Genomic DNA, 26,296 nt, shown 5'->3' on the forward strand with positions numbered 1-26,296 from the left:
GTTTACCTGTTCATCATATCTGCTTGTCAGATTCTAGGTATAATTTGCAAAATTTATGACACTTATATAATGTGCTCTACTGATATTTAACTGTTCTAAAAGCCAATATATATAAGCATATATATTTTCAAACACCAGACAATTTTGCAAAGAAAAAAAAACCTTATTTTAAATTATACGAAATATACAGCACTTTTAGTGAGTAAATTATACTCACTACTCTGAATACAGACAAAGCAACACAGGAAAACCACAAAATGGAATCTCTGGATATCTTCGAATATTGTTGAGTGGTCGTTGATAATGAGTGCAATGAAAAATAAAAGGGAAAGCTTTCTTTCCGATTTTAGTTCAATCCCCTATAGGAGAAGAATGGCCATCCCAGCCAGAAAAGAGACGAAGCCATTACCCATTGGCCAGTGGAACAAATCAATAACTCTGTACCCAGCCGGTGTAAATTAATGTAAGGACTGGAGATAACTGGGAGTCAGGAGCAGTTATGTTATCATTGTCATTATAGTTGATGATAGGTGACAGTGGTCCTCACATGGGAATCCAGTCAGGACACCCATAGGGATGCTTGGAAGTTGAGAGTCCAAAAGTGTAGTCCTGTCAGGGACCCTGGGTATCGGTAGAGGGTGCTGTTGGGGGAGGATCGCCTTATTTTCTTTATGGCCCAGAAGTGCTTCCCGGAAGACACAGCACAACACCAGAAGCATTCCCGGGTCTGGCTTAAAAAGGAGCCAACTGCCACACATGGATGAGTCAGAGTCAGGAGGCAGTGGGCAGCACTCAACTGGAGGACGAAAGGAGGAAGATTAATTGATTTATTGTGATTGTAATTATATTTGTGGCTGATTGTTAGAATGAGGTCTATGGTAGGTGCTTTTATTTTATTCACATATTGTGTGCTGTATTGCTGTATCTGTGGTTTGAGGCTCACTGGCACACCCTTGTGGTTACACAACCTAATTACAATATGCATGCATTCCGTATATAGTCGCGGATAAGGTGGGACTTGATTTTACCATATAATTTCTGGTATTTTATAATGTCGGCTGTATAAGTCAAATGCGGAAAACTCACGTTATTGGTCCATGAGATTCTGATATGCTATCACCCACCTGAGAGAGTAACCATCGAGCACACAGCCTTTTTTTTTAGTATGTATTTTGCCTACGTGACCACACGGTAATAGCTGAACTATTCCAAAGTGACATTTGCACTGATTTGTGTTTTTTGTATCTCACACCCTCATACACCTTTATCGTAAGAGCATCCCTTATCTACGATGGAGCGTTCAATCAGAAGAAAATACGAAGCTGGTTTTAAATTAAACCTCGTTGAAGTGACAAAAGAAATTGATAACTGTGCTGCTGCGACTAAATTCTATTGGTCTGAGAAACTGATACGAGATTGGAGGAAGCAAGATGTAAAAAAACAAAAAAAAAAAGCAAGTGCCGCATTTTTGAACGGGCGCATGAGTCAGGGTCTGATTTTATGATCGATTTTTCGGGTTTCAAGACCCGACTTATACGTGAGTATATACGGAAAATAAGAAAAGTGTCTTCCTAAAAAAACATTAAATAGTGTATCGAATAATGGGAGAAGGGCAAATGGCTATGTAGAAAGTCTCTTAAGAGAAGAGGTGTGGAATGTTTCTTAGCAGTCTGCACTATAATTAACACTAATAATTCTTTACATTTATATACAGATATCCCTTGTTTAACATGGGTTCATTAAGTGCGGGTTTTAAATAACGCTCTTATTTTGAATGCGAAAGACCCTTGAATACTGCAGATATAAATTTGATTAGCGCATTTTTTTTAAATTGCGCAAAAGTGGAAACGAGAGGTTGTGAATGAACATGCAGGTTTCACCGTCCCCCCCATAGAAATAGAATTACTACACGCCGCATGACCAGCAGTATCGTACGTCAACGTCGCCGCCATATTGCGAGTGGCACTGCTGTGGAGGGAAGTAATGCATAATGTGCTGCTTGGGATCGTACAAACCGCTGTATGCTCCAAATCAGATCCTGGGGAATTACATTTCATAGGTAAGGCTGAACAACTGTTTTGGTTATATTTGGCCATTAGAAAATCCCGTTTTATAATCTTAGCACTCAAGGTCACCTTACAATAAAATTAAACTGCATAAGTAAAATTAAAACAAGAGAATGATAAATCAAAAAGCAATAATTAGCTAACAAACAAAGATAACTGGCAGTAACAGTGCAAAATTCACAATTGCTGACAAATATGAGAGTTGAGGAGCACAATGAGAGACGCTCGAGCTCCCATAGCACTGAGTCTGATGTGTGGTACAGAAAGTCGAGCTGCAGATGACTGAGTGAGAGGAGTGCAAGTCTGTAGGAGATCAGTGAGGTTGAGGAGAGCTTTAAATGTTCACAGCGGTATTGTGTATCGTATTCTGTAGTGAACAGGGAGCCAGTTAAGCTGAGAGAGAACAGGTGTGATATGTTCAGTGGATTTAGAACAGCAGGTTTTTATCCTGGCAGCAGAATTTTGAAGAAGTTGTAGTCGATGGATACGTTTTTGTGGGATGCCACATAGAATAGCATTACAGTAATCTACACGTGAGGCGACTCGGGCATTAACCGATACTTTAGTACTGTGCTGCGTAAGAACAGGACGGAGTCTAGAAATGTTTCAGAGATGGAAGAAGGCAGTCCGAGAAATATTACTTATATGGGAGGAATTATTTAATAATAATAATTATTATTTAATAATTGCCATTATTAGTGAATAAATGGATATAAATAATTGCATATAAACAATCAGCCAAAATCTGTTGCATGTAAACGATAATGTTTTAAACGTTATTGTTTTTTCATCAGAAAACCCGGTTTCCACGTCTACCTGTATTAATTTAAATGGCACTTTTGCCACTCGCAATATGGTGGACGCTCTGACGTATCGTGTTGACTGGTCAACACACTGAATGCGGCATCTATCTATATATGTCTATGGTCCCCCCTACGTCCAGGTCAGCGGCCATAATGGCCATTCAAACTCTCACTGAGTCATGAGCCACCAATTCAGTTGCCAACAGTCACCATAGAGATTGGACGTTTTCATTGCATATTTTCATCAGTTGTTCACTTTTTTATCCTTTCTTTTAAGCACTTGCCCTTTCCAAACATGAACAAGCAAAAGTGCAAGTCCTCATTGAAAAGTGAAAAGAAGAGAAGAAAGCTTATTACTTTAGATGTGACGCTTGAGATAATTAAAAGATATGATCGTGGCGAAACAAAAGCAAACATTAGCAGGAAACTCGGCTTCAATGAATCGACTATCAGGACAATTTTAGCAAAGGCAGACACCTACCACGACCAAGGAAAATTGACATCAAAGACTGCAAGCATGCAATCATTGCGTAATAGAACTCCGATTATGATTGAAATGGAAGATCTCGTAACACTGAAACAATTTGATGCAATGTTCTCTACGTTTGAAACCCTTAAACTTCAAATTACTGAAATGGAATCCTGATGTTGGCAGAAGAGCACTCGTCTGCCGCAGCTTAGAAAGTCAAATTGCTTGTTACAAACGGATCTACGAGAGCCACAAGAAAGAACGAACAGTCCAAACGACCCTACATAAATTCTTTTCTAAGACGTGATGTTAGTTTTAATTGAAAAAGATTTTGTTTGCATTTTGACTTTTATTTTATACACACAAATACGAGTACATTTTCTATGTAGATTTTCCACATTTTAAATGATGGATCAATTATATTTTTTCCCATTAGTTTTTATATTTAATTAGCATGGTTTTGCATAATGCGGAAAAAACAATGGATTAATTAATCGCGTTAATCAAGGGGTACCTATAGTGCTTTCCTCACTACTCAAAGCACTTTTCATAGTGAGTGGGGAGCTACTTCAACCACCACTAATGTGTAGCATACACCTGGATAAGTGCAATGGCACACATTAGCTATTGGGTCATGAAGGGGTAAGAAATAGATAGCTAATTAGAGACAGGAGATGATTAGCAGGTCTGACTGACTTGACTGAGGGGAGCAATTCAGCCTGGACATCAGGACACACCCTACTCTTTACAAAGGACGCCCAGGTATCTTTTACAACCACAGAGAGTCAGGACCTCGATTTTACGTCTCATCCAAAGGACAGCACCATTTTTACAGCACAGTGTCCCTGTCACTGCACTGGGACATTGGGATCAACACACAAACCACAGATTAAGCCCCCCGCTGGTCTCATCAACACCTCTTCCAGCAGCAATCCAAAAATGATCTCCCATCTAAGTAGCAGCCGGGCCCAAAAATGCTTAACTTCAGGAGGATGACCTCTTCTGAAGTTTATGTGGTATGGCTGTGGGCAACACTGAATAACAGTGGATATACTGTTCTACTGTTAAACCGTACTTCTAAAATTGTTATTATTATGCTGTCTTAAGGAATTGTTCTGTTCTGTATATTGTATTGTATTGACCCCCTACTTTTGACACCCACTGCACGCCCAACCTACCTGGAAAGGGGTCTCTCTTTGAACTGCCTTTCCCAAGGTTTCTTCCATTTTTCCCTACAAGGTTTTTATTGGGAATTTTTCCTTGTCTTCTCAGAGAGTCAAGGCTGGGGGGCTGTCAAAAGGCAGGACCTGTTAAAGCCCATTGCGGCACTTCCTGTGTGATTTTGGGCTATACAAAAATAAACTGTATTGTATTGTATTGTATATAATTTGTCTTTTCTGACAATGAGAGAGAGGCAAGATTATGAGCATATGCAGATTATAGCATGTTGCTGCACCCACCACACTATTGGGACCAAAGTGCAGCCATGCAACGGGTGATACCTCAGCACCACACTGGGACAGCGTGTTTTTTTTTTTTTTTTTTTTTACAGTGGCTGGAATGATCAACAAGAAAAAACTCTAATGTCAGATTGCAAATAAAAATAAAATAAAATAGTATGAATTAGTGTAAGATGTACAGTTTTAGCCTCCAGTGCTAGAGAGAGTCCAGAGAAGAGCAACGAGGCTGATTCCAGGGCTACAGGGGATGAGTTATGAGGGAAGATTAAAAGAGCTGAGCCTTTACTGTTTAGGTAAAGGAAGATTAAGAGGAGACTTGATTGAAGTGTTTAAAATTATGAAGGGAATTAGTCCAGTGGATCAAGATGGTGACTTTAAAATGAGTTCATCAAGAACACAGGAACACAGTTTTAAACTTAAGGGTAAATTTCGCAAAAACATTGAGAAGTTTTTCTTCACATAGAGAACCACAGACACATTGAATAAGAGACCAAGTAGTGGACTTTAGAGACCTTCAGAACTCAATTTGATGTTAATTTGGAAGAACTAAGGACTGCTAAGCTTTGTTGGGCTGAATGGCCTGTCCTCGTCTAGATTGTTCTAATGTTCTAATTCAGGGTGCTCATAAGAAATGGAATTATTTACTTCTTGAGGAAGAAAGTCTGAGTCAAACATTTTAAAGTATGTGCTTCAATTTAAATGTTTTTAAAGTCAAAATATTCTTGATCGTAATAAAAATCTGTCATATTTCACCGTATGATAGTGGCCCATAGGTACTAGATCCCTAGTAAAGGATCAAAAAATTTAAAATAGTATAATCGTATTCACTGACACTAAAACAGTGTCAAACAATACCCAGCATGCTTATGTTTGAAATTTGTCATTTTTAACCTTCTGGGAAGTGACTCTAGGGCTAGTACCACTGGTAAAGAATCAAATATCAAACACATTACATTCATCATCGACAACCTCAATATAGCATAAAATGACACTCCACGTGTTTATATTACCAGTTCCCAATTTTTCAAAGTTTTGTGAAGAGAAGTGACTTTGAACTGATTATATCCCATTACAGGGTGAACCCCTGGAGACAGCTGATGTGGCATGTATAACATTAAGTCCTTCTTAAAATTTTTGCCGAAGGTTTACTCTTTATCATAAAGGTGTCATTTCCTCCACAAAATATGGTCCAAAACTTGCCTACAAGTGAGGGTTTTAGGTCTAAAATAAGAAGTAATCCCAAAAAGCTTAACGTCTTGCATAACTAGACATCAAGATGAGTATATTGTATCATATGTGGAGGTTTTCTACACCGCTGAAGTGATTTCAAAACATTCAGAATTAATTCTTACAGACAATAATAGCTTGCACAAATATTCAACCCCTTCAGTTCACTTAGTATTTAGCAGCCATAATAGCCTTGAGTCTGCAAGTTCCGGTCTCCCTCTGGACTCTACCATTTCACTTCATTTTACTTTACAAAACTGTTTCAGCTCCTTCAAATGTCATAGTAATTCTGAGTGAACAGTGTTTTCATGTAAAGCCATTAATTCTCAACTGAACTGAGATCCGGACTCAAAGACTATCATGCTGCTGACATTCACATTGTTGTTAGGAAGCCATTATTATATGTTTGGTTGTTGTTAGGTGCCATGGCAACCCTATGTACAATAGAATGCCCAATAATGCGCCTTACTCACAATTTCTGACAGGCTTGACCCCATTGTTGCAACCACTGTATCAATCCACCTCGTACGGAGTCTCCTCTCTATCACTGTTCTTCAAGCATGGTGTCCTTTTCTAAGGAGTGATCCTTTTCTGACATGTCCAAAGTACATGAGGCTGAGTTTCGCCATCCTCACCAAGACTGACCCGTTTGTTCCCCTGGTCGTCCAAGGTGCATTCAATATTCTTCGCCTGCACCACAACTCAAAGGCATCTGTTCTTTGATGGTCTTGCTTTATTCATTGTCCAGCTTTCGCAACCGTAGGAAGTGACTGAGAACACCATGGCTTGGATCAAATGCACCTTAGTCCTCATGGGGCCATCTTTGTTTTTAAACTCTTCGGAGAGGTCTTTTAAATGCAAACTTTCTCAATGCAATATGCCACCTGATTTCTTGACTGCTGCTTCTGTGGGCATTAACTGTCAATCCAAGTAAGTCCTTGAAAACTTCAAAAAATTATTGAATAGCTTTGGCTTTATACTTCTGGTTTTTGTCTAGCTGGAAAACAAATCCTCACTTTAGACACAGGTTTGAGGTAGACTGCATCAGGGTTTTCTCCAGAATTTCCCTGTATACTGGTGCATTCATTTTATCCTCCTAGGGCCTGCGGCATAGAAGCTTTCCCACAGCCTGATGCTGCCACCACCATTGGGATGGTGTGTTTTTGATAATATGCAATGTAACATGGTGTTTAGTTGGAAGAGCAAAAAGCTCAATTTTAGTCTCATTAAACACAGACCCTTCTACACCCGCTGCCTTCAGTGTCTCCCATGTGCCCTTTGCCAAGATGTCCTGTGTGTTTTCTCTCTTTGCCATTCTCTCATAAAGCTACGACTGATGAAGCATCCAAGTGGAGCTGTTGTCTGCTCAGTCTCTCCAATGACAGGCACAGCAACTCTTTCCAAATTCTCAGTGGTCTCGGTAGCTTTTCTCACTCGTTGTTTTCAGTTTTTGTGGACCGGCCCGCTCTAGCAGATTTAGAGCTGTGTCATTTTCTTTCCATTTCTTAATGGGTGATTTAACTTGATAATCAGTGACTCGGACATTTTCTTTTCTCCATCTTCTGACTTTTGGCTTTTCACAGAGTTGCTTGAAATATTTTTTGTTATCATTGTGTAAGTTAGCCCACCCTTCCACCAACAGGTGCATGTAGAGTACAATTCAAGAGAAACTCCAGTCAGGTGATCTCCATTGAACTAATTCTCTGGCTTCTAAAACTAATTGGCTGGGCTGGTGCCGATTTGAAAATGTCATACTATGAGGGATGAATACTTAGAAGGTCAATATGTAGTGTTTATTATGTGCAATTAATTTAGACCACTTTGCAGAGATCAGTTTTCAGTTTGACATTAAAGGGTCTTTTTTCCTGCTAATCGGTGACAAAAACACCAAATTAAATCCACTGTGATAACAATAAAATATGAAGACTTCAGAGGAGTGAATACTTTTTACTGGCACTGTACTCTCCCAACAGGTTAGCCGAGATGTGACTAAAATTTCTAAACATTTGGACTCTCCAAGAAATGTAAAGTCAAATCCCGTTAAAGTGATTACTGAAGTAATGAAATTTTCAGAATAATGAATACATTTTGTGGGCCTGGATAAACATTCATACAACATCAAGTTAAATGAATTTTGTTTTAACGAAATTTAAGTTTCAGTATAACAAACATTTTTTCAACCAAAAATGGCAACTGAAGATTAATAATGTGATGCAAAAAATACTATATTTTCCACACCAAGTCACGGGAACCCTACAACAGGCTTTATCAAAGAAGAGTCTGCTTTGAAATTGCCGGTCTTGGGCAGTGCCAGCGAGAGTGTAGGCACAACATCATACAGGTATAGATAGATGAATTCAGAGTCAGCGCTCCACCGAACCTCAGCGTGAGTAGTTGTGTCGTAGAATCCTAACTAGGAAAAGAAAATCCGAGCACATTTCTCCAGTTTTGATGTCACTACACTGCTTACCTGTGTCATTCAGGATTGACTTTAAAATTCTGCTTATGGTTTATAAAGCCTTAAATAATCTCGCTCCATCTTATATAATCGTAATGTCTGACACCTTATATTCCAAATCGTAACCTCAGATCCTCAAATGAGTGTCTCCTTAGAATTCCAAGAGCTAAACTTAAAAGAAGTGGTGAGGCGGCCTTCTGCTGTTATGCACCTCAAATCTGGAATAGTCTGCCAATAGGAATTTGCCAGGCTAATACGGTGGAGCACTTTAAAACACTGCTGAAAACATATTACTTTAACATGGCCTTCTCATAACTTCACTTTAACTTAATCCTGATACTCTGTATGTTCAATTCATCATAATAACTATTCACAGTGGCTCTAAAATCCGTACTGACCCCAACTCTCTCTTCTGTTTCTTTTTCCGGTTTCTTTGTGCCACCACCACCTACTCAAAGCATCATGATGCACCAACATTGATGGACTGAAAGCCAGAAGTCTACGTGACCACCATCATCAAATCCTTCCATGAGAACCCTAACTACAAACAGGACTGTTTGATTTATGTTAGGTAGATTGCCCAGAGGGGACTGGGTGGTCTCATGGTCTGGAATCCCTGCAGGTTTTATTTTTTTTCTCCAGCTTTTGGAGTTTTTTTTTTTTGATTTTTTCTGTCCACCCTGGCCATCGGATCTTACTTATTCTATGTTAATTAATGTTGACTTATTTTTATTTTTTATTGTTTCTTCTATTTTTCTTTTCTTCAGTATGTAAAGCACTTTGAGCTACATTTTTTGTATGAAAATGTGCTATATAAATAAATGTTGTTGTTGTGTGCAAATATTCTACTGTTCGAGTTTCATAGCACTTCTCAAAGTTTTCTTTGAGATGAACAAAAAAGTGAAATATGGTGTCACAGTTCATGCTGACAGTAAAACGAATAATCCTAGAAAAAGTTGATTCTGGAATGATGAAAAACGATGCGACAAAAGCATTCAGAATCGAGCCTTCATCTTCTGAAGTCTTGTTTTCCAACCATCCATCCATTATCCAACCCGCTATATCCTAACTACAGGGTCTCGGGAGTCTGCCGGAGCCAATCCCAGCCAACACAGGGCGCAAGGCAGGAAACAAAGCTTGGGCAGGGCGCCAGTCCACCGCACGGCAAAGTTTTGTTTTCATATGTCTATTTCTATTAAAATAAATAAATAAATAAATAAATAAATCTAATGTCTCACATTCATTCTGTATTTTTATACCTGTATTTAAAAGAAAAAAAAAAAAACTTGCATCCAAAGTCTCATTTTCAAATAAAATAGTTTTGCTGTTTAAGAAGCACTGTTTTTTTATACAGGTATTGTCAAGCGTGGGTCATAGAGTTGCAAAAGAGCCAGGAAGAGGAGTCCAGGTTTTCAAAATACAGGTACATTATCTATACTAATAAAAGGCAAAGCCCTCACTCACTCACTCATCACTAATTCTCTAACTTCCCGTGTAGGTAGAAGGCTGAAATTTGGCAGGCTCATTCCTTACAGCTTACTTACAAAAGTTAAGCAGGTTTCATTTCGAAATTGTACACGTTAACGATCATAACGGTCGATAAAGGTCGACAACGTCCGCCATGTTGAACTTTCTTATTTATGGCCCCATCTTCACGAAATTTGGTAGGCGGCTTCCCTGCGCTAACCGAAACCGATGTACGTACTTATTTTGATGGTATGATGCCACTGTCGGCCGCCATATTGAACTTTCCAACGTCACTAATTTTCCAACTTCCCGTGTAGGTAGAAGGCTGAAATTTGGTACTTATTTCGGTGGTATGATGCCACTGTCTGCCACCATATTGAACTTTTCAATGGTCTTTGTTACTTATGGGCCCATCTTCAAGAAATTTGGTACGCAGGTTCCCAACGCTAACTGAATCCTATACTTACATACATACAGTATATACGTCCATAGCCTGCAGCTCGGTCACCGTGTGAGGTGGTGTTGGGTCCCCCATCCCAACGCCTCCCACGTTGTTGGCTGCCTGCCTATATAAGGCCGTCCGTCACTCCAGTCTCTACATTCCCTTCCTTGCTTTGCCACGGGATTCATGTCTCCCTGCTGATAACTACAGCCTTTTTTATTTAATCCACGGCTTCTCCGCTGTTTTATTGTTCATTTATTACGATTACAGTTATTGTGTAGGTATTTTAGACTTACTTTACATTGTTCAGGTACCCATTTCTTTTATCATTCCAACCGTACCCCCATTAACATGTCTATCGAGGTGATAACCATCGATCAAAGAATTGTCACTTACCGAGTGGTTTCCATGCCCGGACATGGCACCTACCTTTTCCATTCTCTGTGTTACATATTGCACGGCCATATCAGGCTCACTCTTGATATCGGGAGGAACATTCAAGAACGTTCAAGGTGTGGACTGATGACGGTACAGGAGATAATTATACTACACAGGAGCACTAGAAGAGTGAAATGCTTAAGCCCTTCACCTATGGTTCTGCATGTGAGTTGATGGCTGCCGCTGAATTGTTCGGTTGTCGCTTTCAAGTGTACCGAAATGGCCAAATATTTTACACCTTTCAATAACCGCCAATGCCTCTTAAACATCTTAGACTGACAGGTGACAATTTGAGTAGTGGACACTTTGATGTTTATGAATGTTTAAACTCTCAAAAGCTGGATGTGAAGTTATCGATGAAACCGGTTGTATACTTGCAACGCTTGACAGATGCCGAATGTCTCTTCAACAAAAGTCCTACAAATACTGTCGTAATTGAAACAAACCATGAAACTCAAACCGATTATGACAGCAGCAATCCAAGCTGAGAGATTTGAAACAAGATTATTGTTCACATGGCCAACTGTACGTTGCATGCTCAAGAGTAAGCTCAGCGCACAGCTTGGTCATATTACAACCGGAGGGCCGAACTCACAATGTGGTATACAAAGAGATCCTTAACAAATACTTATTGCTATTTTTCCCTCAGTTTAAAAAGGTTTAATTTTCTTCTTAATAAAAATTTTAAGGCAGTACTTCGCCGCTGCGAAGCGCGGGTATTTTGCTAGTTACTGTATAAAGAAGGCATCATCTTCAGATTGGAAATTCACACGCTTTGGATAAGAAAGATCAGGAGAGTGTAACAAAGAGTAGAGCCGGTGTTAAATGTTGTAAACATTGTGCAACAAACACGTTACACAGTAAGCCTGATCCTGCAGAGGATAACCAATCACTTTGCCCTTAAGTTTACTGTTTACCAGATGCAGCACAGCAGCACTATAGTATATGTATTTTCCCCATATTCATTACGACAAAATATCCATTATAACAAAAATGTTTATGGTCCCAGGATTTTCATTATACTAGGATTCTACCTGTACAGTATTAAGTAAATGTTTCACAATGACATATTGTCATTTATTTTGAAAAGTACATGACGTGATTTAAGTCTTTGTGGAATTAATTTAATTTTTGTCAAAATAACAACATGCGAGATCTAAAATTTCAGAATTCAGAAAATATATAAAAAAAAAGTACAAGCAGCAATAATTACTTGAGGACATTACCCATACTGCCACTGAGACCATTATGTCGCCTACAATTCATCCCAGATAGCAAGGAATTAAATTTTTTTACCCTAGTGAGGAAGAAATATTTGCATCTCTAAATGTAAATCTAAATATGTACTAAAGAACTGTGTGTATCTTAGAATTAATTATGCTGTTATTTTAAACACAACAGCTTTTGCAAATTAATAATGACAGAGTCATTGTATCTCTCAAGAGGCACAAGAATCTGAATACTTTTGTGGCTGCATAATAACTCCAGAATATAAAAGTAGTGTGAAATGTTTTGAAGTTCTCTTTCTTGTAGGAGCTTTCAAATCACAGCACTAAAGGGTTTAGGTAGACAGCCATTCATTTTCATAAATGATAAGGACTTAAGTCATTCATTCTTTAGAAGTTTACGCGGCAGACCTAAGTCTGTTTCCCAAGGCAATAGTTCTGCCTGGCTATCTCCATGCACTGTTAGGCCAGTTTAGAGAGACAATCTCCTCCAGCCTGTCTTGAATCTGCTTCTGAGTCTTCTCCCAGGTATATCTTCTAGGCTGGTGTCTTGGTCAAAGACTTCGCTCTGTTGTGTCAGCAGCCAAGCACCACACCTGGGACATGAACCAGACATGCTCAGAAGCATCAAAATGCATACAGCAATGAAAGAATCTCCCAATCTAGTGCAGATGATTGCACCTTCTGGGGTACAACCGGTCCACTTCCGTGTGTACAATGTCAGCCTGAGCTCTCTCCACCACCGGATAATTACAGCAGGCACCCAACAGTGACCTCCTAAGTAGGTGTCCATATCAATTCAACCAGCTCTCCCTGATCAAGGGGAGCTGAGGTTCTTCATAGTTTCTAATGAATTGTCAAGTCTCTTTAATATCTGGTTAAAAGTGAGTATTGTAACTAATGGAATATATTTCACATCAATTCATTAAAATGCATTTTTATCTCAGTCCATGCAAAAGTGTTTAGAAGTTGTGACAGAGGCTTGGCAACCTTACCCAGCCTGGACGCCCCTACACACTATATTCAGGGGGAGCAGCCATGGATATTGCAATACCTCCCCCGAACGCTAGTTGGCCGCCTCCCTGGGGTGGAACAGTGCCTCGGGTTCCCGTAGGGCATCCTGGGAATTGGAGATGGGTGCAGCCCTGTTGGGTCCCGCAGGTACCGCCAGGGGGCGCTGTATTTGGGACTGCTGAGCCCGTGTGGGCAACCAATTCGTCAACCCGGAAGTGCAGCCGGAAATCGGGGATCTAGCCCCTAGAGCACCTTCAGGTGAACTATAAAGGGAGCCAGCGACCACCACTTATGGGCCAGAGTCGGGTGGAGGTGGACACGGTTGCTGGGAAGGAGAGGTGGTGCCAAAGAAGAGTAAATAATTGTGTTTATTGTGTGCTTGGGATTGTGTTGTGTCTGTGGGTACGGGGAAGGCGTAGCCCACAGACAAAGAAAATAAAAATTTATTTAATTTTACATGTGCCTCTCGTGTCTAATCTGTGTCAGGTCATGCGCTATATAGCGCTTATCTTACAAAGTGTAGGTATCACGTCTTGATTTTACAGTTACAGCTTATTTGGCTGACACTTTTATCCATGTTACTACATATTAGATACAATTAATTGCATTTCTTTTGTTTTTCCAAATGGAGCACAGGCAGGTAAGTGATTTGGAGTCAGCAGCGGGATTTTAATCCTCAATTTCAGATTTTAAAGTCCAAGCCATAACCACTACACCACACTGCCCCCTGTATTTTGATTATGATAACAAAAGCTCCATGAACTGAAAAATAAAAGCTGATATGTATTTAATATTTTCAAACACGTACTGCTTTGAAGAACCAATTTTTATACTTCAAACATGAACATTCTTTTAAACACTAGATAACAATGAACATTTATCACAGCTCTTCAGCCTACATGAAGGTTTTGCACAGGGATATTCCCAGAGAAATGTCACAATGCACCTTAAAAGAATGCTCCACGCAAAAATTACAGAATCGTGAGGCCATGCTTTTGAATTGAAAACCTGCCTCTCACCCTCACTCACTGGTTAAAAGTCCTGTCTTCAATTCAAGAGCACAATCCCACGTGGACACGTTTCATACTCTAACTCTGTACTGTTGTTTCTAGAAATATTTTATATTTTCGAAAGCTCCATGCGTTTTGCACGTTGCCAGCATATGACCAGATAAAAGACATGTGGATTATGCGACACAAGTGACGTGAGATTTTTTTTTTTATGGATGGGTTTGCTTGTTATTGTCCAGTGACCATATTGACCATAGACTCCCATTCTATCGTAAACTTAACAGGTTTGTCTGGCCAGCACTACAACCACATGGGGTAACATATAAATATTAATAAAAAAAAAGAAAAGCAGTTGGGGGGTATTTGTTAATAACTGTTTAAAACAGTTTGTTACTCTCAAGTCATATCAAAGGCATGTCAGATGGATAAAAGTATCTCAATTTTGATAATATTTAAACAATATTATGAGATTTATACACATATGAACTCTGGTCTTACTGAATGATGAATCTGTCCTGTTCATAATTACAAATGCAAAAGGTCCATCGAAATACATTAATAGTAAACAGCACATAATGTCCAACAATAATCACAATTTTAAAACATCATTCCACTAATCAGAATATTCTGTTTAAATATCTCTGAAAAAAGTCAGTGGTCGAAAGGAAAGCCTAATTTTTATTCCAGTTAAATCATTTTTCAATTTTCTGCAGATTTTTAATGATGCCATCATAATAACACACAATAGCACCCCATATTAATTTTAACAACACATAATAAAAAAATATGCTTTCAGAAAGGTTTGTAAATTTATTAAAAATAAATCACAAAATGAAACCTCTCAATAATGTCTGTGGCATTCTCATGTGTTTAGAACTTGACTGGAGTCTACCTGTGGCAATCTGAATTGACTCAACATCGTTTAGAACAACATGTGTACCTGTGTACAGAAAGTCCCACAATTCACACTGCATGTCACGACAAAAAACAAGCCATGAAGTCTAAGGAACTCTCTGAAGACCTTGGTGATCAAACTGTGATGAAACCATTTCTAATTCTTTAAGTGTTCCTGTGAGTATAGTGACCTTGATAATTATCAAATGAAAGTTTGGAGTTGGACATCCAAGCAAATCAAGTAACCAGCAAAGAAGTTCCTTGGTCAGGGAAGTGACCAAGAATCGAGTAATCACACTAATGGAGCTTCAGAAGTCCTCTGCTGAGATGGGGGAACCTGTCGGAAGGACGACCATCTCAGCTACACTGGCACAGTGGTTTGACAAAACTTACTCTTGAGTAAAAGGCTTATGACAGCCTATTTGGAGTTTGTCAAAGAGCATTTAAAGGATTCTTAAAGCATGAGGGGAAAAAATAATTGTTGGGTCTAATGAGACAAAAATGTAACTATTTGGGCAGAACTCCACACACTGTCTAGTGAAGACCAGCCACTGCTAAACACATGCCCAATACCATCTTTACTGTGAAGTATGGTGGTGGTGGCAGCATCATGCCATGGATGTGCTGCTCAATGCTAGTGACATGGAGATTAGTCAGAACTGATTTATGGAGGAAAGAAGCTAAATACAGAAGAGGTTGCTGATGAAAGCCTGCTCCAGAATGCATGCAACCTTAGACTGGAGCGACAGATCACCGTTCAAGACACAATAATGATATAGCCTGGGAAATGCTAGAGTGACGATGGGACAAGTCTGGGACAATCCTCGAGCAGCCCAGCCAAGACCTAGACTTCAACTTCACAGAATATCTCTGGAGAGAACTGAAAGATGGCAGTTTAAATGTACTTACTACCCATCTAATCTAATGGGGGATCTGCCAGAAAGAATGACACAGTGACTACTTAAAGTCACTAATTAACCTAACTTGCCCTATATTTGTGATAAGTGGGAAGAAAACCGAAAACAAGCATGCATGACTTCTACCAGGACATGGGGTGTGGGGGAATCAAAGATGCAGCTATGAGAAAAATGTGAAGACTTCATACAGATAGCAACCAGTCATGGGGGCAGCAGAGAGAAATCAGGCAGACTTGTCAAGACTGCTTGTTGAAATTTAAGATGTCTGTGTTTTAAATTCATAGAACTAGTTTTTAATTTATGTAAGAATCAATGCAAATAAGTATGGTACAGGCTTCAGACCTGCTCTTTTACAATGACATATAAGTAGCACATAACACCAAAACTGCTGGCTACAAACCTGAAGTCAAGATACGCAGTTGCATTCAGTCAGTACACAACTTCTAGTCGTCGGAGATGTCAAAACCGAAAACTGCAGTTGCTGAGCTTGTCGTCTTAAGGATGTCTGCGATGATAAACTACACCAGCCCATGGCAACTCTGAGGCACTCTTTCACATTTTTGAAGTATTGAGAGTTTGTTCCTTTTTCTAACAGCCAGTAATGCGCTGCCTAATAGCCCAAGTGGCCCTACAAATGCTTTCCAGGTATGGCAAGTTCCACCACAATCGCAGCTCTTCTTTTTTCTTTTCTTTCTGTCGTATTACGTAAAACATCAAGCAGACAAACCTCTTTTAAGTCGCTGGATTATATGTATAGTACGTCCGGGTGGACATTCTCTAGCTGTCAACTCTCGTGTTCGCAAGGCCTGAACCTATGATTTAAGGCAAAATAGCTGAGGCAAGTCACGCACTAAGTGGGACTGAGTCACTGGGGATGTCACAGAACACAACGGTGATTGCACTACTGTGCCACGACTGCTCTCAACTTACTAATATTATGTAAATGAAGCCTTGACTGCAAATCACTGAAAAAATCATGAAGAGTGTGAGGGGATTAAACGGAATTCATACTTTTGGAGACTAATATATAAAATTTGCTTACACTCAGAAACATACAAATGTTTTTCCTTATGCAAATTTATAAAACCCGAACTTGGCATGGAAATTGGCTTAAAGTTATAGAAAGTTTCGACCATCCTTAGGTCCTATGCAGACTTTTTTGCTATTTTCATTTTAGCAACTCCAGGCAAAAACTTGTTTCACTGTGCATTTCATTGACACATCACATTCTGATGTCCGTTTATCCATCCATCAGTTCAGATGGATGTAACAGAACAGGGATGGTGTGATTTCCACACAACGGTCTCTGTAATGTAGGCTCTAATTCAGTATGTAACTCTAGAAGGTCGGCTTTAAGAGGTCTAAGTCGGTCATTATCTCAAAAAAAGAACACAAATACCATCAACAAAATTCAAATATCTGAAAACACTGTTATTATTATTACTTATTTCAATTGCAGCAAAAAGAAGCAATTTGTTGTTTTAAGAAGTTAGAAAATGTACACATAGCGAAACATTCAAGTGCAACTTAACTGATTTGAAAGTTGGAGCATTTGCTTCATCAAAGAGACAGATAACATATTTTTGGTTTTTAAATATTTTGCAACAGAGTTATGTGTGACATGAAGATTTGCTCAGACCGCCACCCCGCTGTTGGTACAGGCAGGCACAAGCCACAGCCACGTGCATTACTGTTTCAGTCGCTCATGCTGACTGCCGCAGATCCATTTGCCGACAGGAGCCTCTTTCAAGTGTGTTAAAGAGGAAAATAGCATTATTCAAGTTGAACCGCAGACTTAATGTGAAACAGTGAACTAACCTACTGTACAGAGTATTTCTCTATATGTTTTAAATACTGGTGACAGAGCACGTAACAGTTGCTTTGGTCAGGATAAATTATACAGTCAGGGTTATCTGAACAGCAACACAATTTCATAATTTTGGCTCTTTATGTCACCACAATGGATTTGAAATAAAGCAATCAAGATGTGATTGAAGTACAGGGTGGGCCATTTATATGGATACACATTAATAAAATGGGAATGGTTGGTGATATTAACTTCCTGTTTGTGACACATTAGTATATGTGAGGGGGAAAACTTTTCAAGATGGGTGGTGACCATGGTGGCCATTTTAAAGTTGGCCTTTTGGATCTAACTTTTGTTTTTTCAATAGGAAGGGGGTCATGTGACACATCAAACTTATTGGAAACTTCACAAGAAAAACAATGGTGTGCTTGGTTTTAACATAACTTTATTCTTTCATGTGTTATTTACAAGTTTCTCTTTGTTTACAGCCATTGACATTTTGCAGAGGTTAACACGTGAGGAGCGGATAGAAATTGTGTTGATGTCTGGTGAACGCAGTAACCGGGTCATTGCAGCAGATTTCAATGCAAGACACCCTACGAGACCACCCATCTCCCATGCTACAGTTAGCAAACTGCTTGCTAAGTTTCGTGAAACTGGTTCAGTGTTGGATTTGCCAAAATGTGGACGCATGAAAACTGTCACTAATGAAGAAACATCAGTGGCTGTCCTAGCTTTATTCAGCAAGAGCCCACAGCGTAGCACTCGCCGCATGTCACTGGAGAGTGGCATTGTTCGAACATCCCTTCGGCGGATATTAGCAAATGGCACCCTTACAAACTCCAGCTACTGCAGCATCTCAACGAGGACGACCCAGATCGGTGCACTGAATTTGCAGAATGGGCAAAACAAAAATTGGAACAGGACCCTCAGTTTACGCAGAAGATTTTGTTCAGTGATGAGGCAAACGTTTATGTGAATAGTGAAGTTAACAAACAAAACCACCGTTATTGGTCTGACACAAACCCATATTGGATAGATCCCTCCAAGACTGTTGGAACAAAAAAATTGATGGTATGGTGTGGTATATGGGGTACAAAGATAGTGGGGCCATTCTTCATCAATGGAAACCTCAAGGCCACTGGATATGCGAAATTGCTACATGATGATGTGTTTCCCTCTTTATGCAATGAAGCTGGCACGTTCCCTGAGTTTTTCCAGCAAGATGGTGCACCACCACATTATGGGTGTCAGGTCCGAGCATTCCTAGATGAACAGTTTCCTGGAAAGTGGATTGGTCGTCGTGGGCCAGTTGAATGGCCCCCAAGGTCTCCCAATCTGACCCCCTTAGACTTTTATCTTTGGGGTCATCTGAAGGCAATTGTCTATGCTGTGAAGATACGAGATGTGCAGCACCTGAAACTACGGATACTGGAAGCCTGTGCTAGCATTTCTCCTGCGGTGTTGCTATCAGTGTGTGAAGAGTGGGAGAAGAGGGTTGCATTGACAATCCAACACAATGGGCAGCACATTGAACACATTTTATAAGTGGTCAGAAACTTGTAAATAACTCATGAAAGAATAAAGTTATGTTAAAACCAAGCACACCATTGTCACCACCCATCTTGAAAAGTTTCCCCCCTCACATATACTAATGTGCCACAAACAGGAAGTTAATATCACCAACCATTCCCATTTTATTAAGGTGTATCCATATAAATGGCCCACCCTGTATAGACTTTCAGCTTTAATTCAAGGGATTTAACAAAAATACTGTATGAGATGTTTAGAAAAGACAGACATTTCTATAAATTATCCTATTTTCAAAGGTTCAAAAGTATTTGGACAAACTAACATATCATGATCATAAACATAATGATCATATTTCAACATGTGGTTGAAAATCCTTTACAGTCAATGACTGTCTGAAGTCTGAGCCCACGGCCATCTCCAAGTGCTGGGTGTCCACCCTAGTGATGCTTTGTCAGGCCTTTACTGCCGCTCTGTTCAGGTGCTACTTGTTCGTTGGACTTTCTGCCATCAGTTTCGTATTCAGTAAGTGGACTGCATGTCCAGTTGGGCTGAGGTCAGTGGACTGACTTGGCCATTAAAGAATATTCCACTACTTTGTGTTGAAAAGTACTTGGTTTGCTTTCGCAGTATATTTTGGCTCATTGTCCATCTGTACTGTAAAGCGTTGTCCTATCAGGTTTGCAGCATTTGGCTGAATATAAGCAGACAGTATAGCCGCCCTATACGCCTAAGAATTGGTCCTGCTACTTCTGCCAGCAGTCATATCATCAATAAACACCACTGACTGACTTCCACTCACAACCATACATGATAAGGCCATAACGCTGCCTCCACCATGTTTCACAAATGATGTGGTATTCATCGGATCATGAGCTGTTTCTTCTCTTCTCTATACTCTTCTCTTTCCAACATTCTGACCCCAACTTCTTACTATGAGGCTGCAGTGCTATAACTACACCAACTGCATGTCTTATTCATTGACTAATATATTTACATTAACTGTGGCTTAAACAAAAAACACAGGAAAAAATCTCCTTTGAAACTTATTTTAGCAATATAGTGCATCTGTTGGCATCCCCCTGTCTATTCCTTAAAATTTGCAGTTCACATTCATTGAAATTTTGTTTTCTTCCTTTGTTTGAAAGTAAAGATGTAACTGAGGAATGCTGCCAAATTTACATATTGATTATGTCATAAATATTCCAAACAGGCAATTGTTAAGCCATACATGGTTACTGGCGGGGGTGACACGGAGTGGCTACAAGTAGGTATATGAATGCAGAGTTTTAAGTTGATTTCCATCCATCCATTTCCTAACCCGCTGAATCCGAATACAGGGTCACGGGGGTCTGCTGGAGCCAATCCCAGCCAACACAGGTCACAAGGCAGGAACCAATCCTGGGCAGGGTGCCAACCCACCGCAGGACACACACAAACACACCCACACACCAAGCACACACTAGGGCCAATTTAGAATCGCCAATCCACCTAACTTGCATGTCTTTGGATTGTGGGAGGAAACCGGAGCACCCGGAGGAAACCCACGCAGACATGGGGAGAACATGCAAACTCCACGCAGGGAGGACCCGGGAAGCGAACCCGGGTTTTAAGTTGATTTGATATTTATAAACAAACTTGTCATAGCATGAGGAGTACGTATTTTTCATATTTTATTTTTTTTGTGGGGATGTCATTTATGTCTTCTCAAGCACTAGCATAAGCAAAACTTTTATTAGAAAATCTAAGCAAGGTTTGATACATGAGGCCCCTAATGTTTAGCACTTGAAAAATAATGCAGCCTAATATTAAAACAAGAATTTTCAATCTTTTATGTTTTATCTTGTCATATGACTAACAAAACCATTTCTGAAAAATGCTATAAACCAAAAATGAAGTGAGAACGACTTACTGAAACCTTTTCAGTATTAAATATGACAAGACTAGTGTTCAGATCACAGTTTCGTTTTTCAGTTCAAAATAAATATATATTTTTACAAGTGACAGTCACTAGGAAAGTAGTATTTAAGTAGTAATAATGGATAAGAATTCTAAAACTCGCCAACTAAAAATGGGTTGTCAGTGATTTTGTTTACCTAGATGATTAGAAATTAGGCCTACAAATTTGGGAAATAAGCACTTTATCACCATTTCAGAGCCAAATACATCGTTCAATGTGTACTGCTTGGAGGCACGATGGCACAGTGGTTAGCAATGCAGCCCCATGGCTCCCAGTGTTTGAATCCCACACTATGTTCCTGTCTATGTACTCCCGATATACTGTATCTGTGGGCTGGAATTCATTTACTCGCTATTTCAACCCGATTATAAAGAATTGTGTTTTATGTTAACTGGCAATTGTAATTTTGCCCAGTGTGGCTGTGTACTTGTGGACCCTCTGATGAACTGGCACATTGGGGTTAAAGCTACCAGGATAAACTCTGCTGCTTGACCCCAAACTGGATTAAGCGAGTTAAGAATGTTATTATTATTTTTTAAGTTTTTTACTTCTTGCCATTAAAGATTATCAGTGATTTGTTATACTGTGAAATGTTGTACAAATGTTCTGGAAAATACATCCAAAAATGGAAGAAGCACTTTTATTTAATACATTTTACCTCTTCTTTTAATTCAGAAACTGCATTACATTTAAAACCTACTTTTCAGATTAATGCCACACCAAACTCATAATGGATGGTCTTAAAAATGATTTCTTGTGCCTAACTATCTGGAAGGGCTTATTTAAAATTTCAGTCTCTTAATACAGTTATACACAAACATGAAAAATTATCCCAAATGCAATAAGCTCTCAGGTAGCTACAAAAAAGGCTGTACCTTAACGAAGTCAAAGTATTCAGGATTTGTTTTCTCCCCACCAAGCCTCACAGGGATAAGAATAATTACAGCACTTCTATAGGTTCTGGTTGAAGTTCTTGGCCCTGACCCCTTAGCAGATTTCCTGTGGCTATCAATAACGTCACCACTGTAAACTAGAAACAACACATTTTGAAAAACATTGGTTTAAGGATCATTTATCACTCTGAAAATACATGTTCAACTTTGCATAACCCTAGAACGAAATTGCTTTTCTCTCTAAATCAAAACATGTTTGTGAAGGTTATCATATTTACTCAACTGTTAGAATATTAAACACAAAACAATCCATTCTATTTGTGGCACAGCCATTTAGCCATTTAAAATGACTTGGTTTATAGAGAACTATTGTATAAGGCATGGAAAAAACCATAATGTACAGCATTATTTGCAGCATCCAAAATCTGTGAAAAGTCAACTGAACATTGCGTTACATATGTAATTGTACAGGAGAGGTCAAGCTCGGCACTGTGCCCAGAAATACTTCTTCCAAAGAGACTCATTTTTCATACCTGTGCAGTCTTGAGCAACATAAACTGTTATGCCTTGCAGTTCAGGGTCTGTTGATTCCTCAACAGCTTTCCTAGGAGAAATAGATGCAGAGATTCAAATTTCTTAAACTGTGATTTTACCAATTCAGCAGCTCTCATTTTCTAACCTAAACCATGACCAAGTATTTACTTCAACGTAGGTGGGTCCTGGTAACAACTTTCCACACACTATTCATAAGAAATCTGACAAAAGAACGGAGACCAAGGAGTCCATCAAGTTCATTTATTTAATTAATAGCTAAGCTGATCCAATATATAATCCAGATGCAATACTTCTTAAAGGTGGTCATAGCTTCTGCTTCAACTCCAAGACTCCTCAGTTTGTTCCAGATACCCACCAACTCTTTACTCAAACAGGTGCTTCCTGGCTTCTGTTTTAAATAAGCAATGCCACCTGCAATACATAATCCACATAAACCTGTTTGGACTCTGCCAATACTTGGGTGAGAAACCATTTAGAAAAAGCTTGGGTTTCTAATGAAAGTGGTTTCAGTAAGGCCATCATGGGGTACTTAGCCCTTGTGGTCTTGTGTGTGGATCCCAAAAGTCCAATGCAATGACAGAGAAAATTGTTACCTTCCTTTGGATGAGGCATAAAACCAAGGTCCTGACACACTGTTGTTTTAAGGATCCTGGTGTATCTTTGGAAAAGAGAATGTGCTGGCTAAACTGTACGCCACGGCTTTGTCCATTCTGGGCCTCTAATCAACCTCTGTCTCTAATTGGCTGATTATTTGTCTCATCCCTTCACCGCCTAATAGCAAATGTGTGGCAAGTGCACTGAAGCAAGAAGGGCTGCCGTTGCATCATTTATAAAACCAGAGATGTTAGTGAATAAACCTGGAGTATGTACAGGATAAGAAATACCAGAAATTCTGTGATGATCAAGTAATTTCTTACAAAGCCCACACGGAAATCTCTGCTCCCCTCTTTTTAGGTGGGACTTTCAAGAAATTCTCTCTTAAAAAATCAACTTCCCAAATATTTCATCAGCAGCATACACAACTCTATAGCCATTCATTAGAGACTGCCACAGAGGTAGTTCAGAACATTTTAAATAATGGATCTTCACACAGAAAACTGCTACTGGTTACTGCTTACTGTGACACTGTAAATTTCTTAACCATCTTAGCAAAAACAGCCTCTGGTTAGTGTCTGCTGGACTGACGACTAAAATGTGGCAAATGCAGTGAAAGCATATCTGAAAGAAACAGGAGCAACTGAGATACAGTTTGTGTAATAGACCTGGAAATGGCAGCAAGGAAAATTACCTTTTAAAAAGTACTCATGGTCACAGTTTCATGTCTCCCCGTGGAAGCAGGGATGACAGATTAGTTTGGTTTGGTTGGTTTTGAATCAATTGTTTTTTCCCCAGTTTTAACTTTAAAGCATTACTTTACACATACTCTGTTTTTAGGGACAGGATTTTACGTAAAATAATAAGCTTTCCCTCGTTTTACTTGTTTAGATTTGTCAAAATGCTACATTTTGTTAGAATTTAATTAAAACAAATTGGCTGGAATGAAAGACAGCATCACTGCAGTTAAGACAGGAAGTAAGCTAACTGGTTTAGTGGAATTGAAAGGAGTGGCATTTTTTATGGTTAACAAACAACTCATTATGAGAACCATTAAGCCTAAAATGCATCAGTGGGAATTAAGAGGCTGGAAAAGTGGGACAGTTTATAGAGATGGACAGTTAGAGAAGTGTTGCCATGAGAGGTCAAGGCCCAACCTAGAACTGGAGTGCCAGGTGAGCTAGAGAAGTATTCATTTATTTATTTTTACAAAGGTGCTGGCAAAGTACACATCCATTCTGACCTGTAATCTTGCATATGATAATAACGTGTCACTTTTTAACACATGTAGATAAACTGAGTATAAAGTAGAACAGACAGGATTTTTGGCAAATCACAGACAGACAGACAGATACTGAAAGGCACTATATGATAGATAGATAGATAGATAGATACATACAGGGTGGCCCAGATCCAATTATGCAATTTTCATTACGCTACAACTTATTAAGTTTATTACACAGAAAATCTCATGAAAAATCCAGGACCATCAAGAAGTGTGCGAACTGACGACATGAAGAATCGTTTTTGCGCCGAACTGGAATCATCCCCACATAAATCAAAGTCATCCAGATGATCTGGATCTGCATAATTAGATCTGGACAACCCTGTAGATAGAGATAGATAGACAGATATAAAAGGCACTATAAGATAGATAGATAGATAGATAGATAGATAGATAGATAGATAGATAGATAGATAGATAGATAGATAGATAGATAGATAGATAGATAGATAGATAGATAGATAGATAGTGTGGAGGACTGCCGGCTTCCCATGCCGGTCCACACCCCCAGGCCGCCAGGAGGAGCTCTCCCGACAGCAGGATCGTGCCCCGAGTTCCAGCAGGGCCTTATGGACTATGTAGTGTTTTTACACAGCCCTGCTGGATACCTTGGGGACCACCGGGAGTCGCTGTAGGGGGGCTCATGGGCTCTTGTGTGCCCTATAACCCGGGAGTACGTCACGGTCATGTGACAGGAAGGAACGACGTGCTCCCGGGTTGAAGGAAAGGACTGTTTGCCCTGACCCGGAAGGAATAAGGAACTGTGGACTGTTGGGACAGGAACACCTCTGGGTCAGGGGCTATAATAGGGTGGTGCCTCAGTCCAGACACTGAGCTGTACTGGGTGGGAGAGGAGCAAAGTGTCTGGGCGAGGAGAGAGAATATTGTGTTTATTGTAGTTTGTGGTTTAATATATGAGTAGTGTGGAAGGTGCTTGGTGCACTGTGAACCAAAATAAAAGGTCTTGGACTTTTACCTGGTGTCTGGAGTTGTACCTGAGGGTTCAAGGGAGCACGAGCGCCTCCTACTGCCACAACAGATAGATAGATATAAAAGGCACTATATAATAGATAGATAGATAGATATGAAATACACTAGATAGATATGAAATACACTATTATACAGTGCCTTTCTGTCTATATATCTATCTATCTGATAGATAACTGCATGACTAGGTAACTAATTTATTTATCAATATTCACTCAAACCTTCTTAATAGGTATAGGGAAATGTGATCTTATTATTTCACGTTTTAAAGTGTTAGAAGAATTATGTCATGAAATACTGTATTTTAAAACTGAACCTTGTTTTCATTTTACATTAACTTTTGATCCTTGTAAAAGCAGCTCATCTAACCACATAAAATGGGAAATTTCTACAAAACAGGCTAAGCTAGCAAAAATGAAACTTACCGCTGCAAAAGGGAAGTCTGGCAAGATGAATGGTAAAAATGTTATGTTTTTTTTTTACTGGACTTTCCACATGTGTAAATGTGAAGCCATCCAACCTTAGGTCTTCTTCATGAATGCATACTTTATAAGCAAGTGCTGATATGGTCTGTCAAAATCATATTGGACAGAGATGAGCTAGAGTGTTCACCTTGGCCAAGACAAGTTTTAAAAAGTCAGCAGCTTGATGTAAAACCAAGAAAGGAGGAGAACCAGAAAGAACACAGCCACCAAGACGACTTCTAGCATTAGGCATAGCAATGTAAAAAGACAATGCCATACACATTGGGTGTGACATCCAAATATCCAGGTTGTATTGGTGATTTGCCATAT

General features: G+C 39.4%; 1 protein-coding gene across 2 annotated transcripts in view; it reads right to left on the reverse strand.

The window, feature by feature from the left end:
* Positions 1-26,296, reverse strand: part of atg4c (autophagy related 4C, cysteine peptidase) — a 117,400-nt gene that overhangs the window by 9,302 nt on the left and 81,802 nt on the right. For both annotated transcript variants that reach the window (XM_039735071.1, XM_039735070.1), the window contains 2 exons: positions 22,615-22,685; positions 22,064-22,218 (listed from right to left, as the gene is read on the reverse strand). In XM_039735071.1, the coding sequence (XP_039591005.1) occupies positions 22,064-22,218; positions 22,615-22,685 (226 nt within the window). The remainder of the gene's footprint in view (positions 1-22,063; positions 22,219-22,614; positions 22,686-26,296) is intronic.

This window comes from Polypterus senegalus, chromosome 14 (genome assembly GCF_016835505.1).
Source record: "Polypterus senegalus isolate Bchr_013 chromosome 14, ASM1683550v1, whole genome shotgun sequence".
Lineage (NCBI taxonomy): Eukaryota > Metazoa > Chordata > Cladistia > Polypteriformes > Polypteridae > Polypterus > Polypterus senegalus.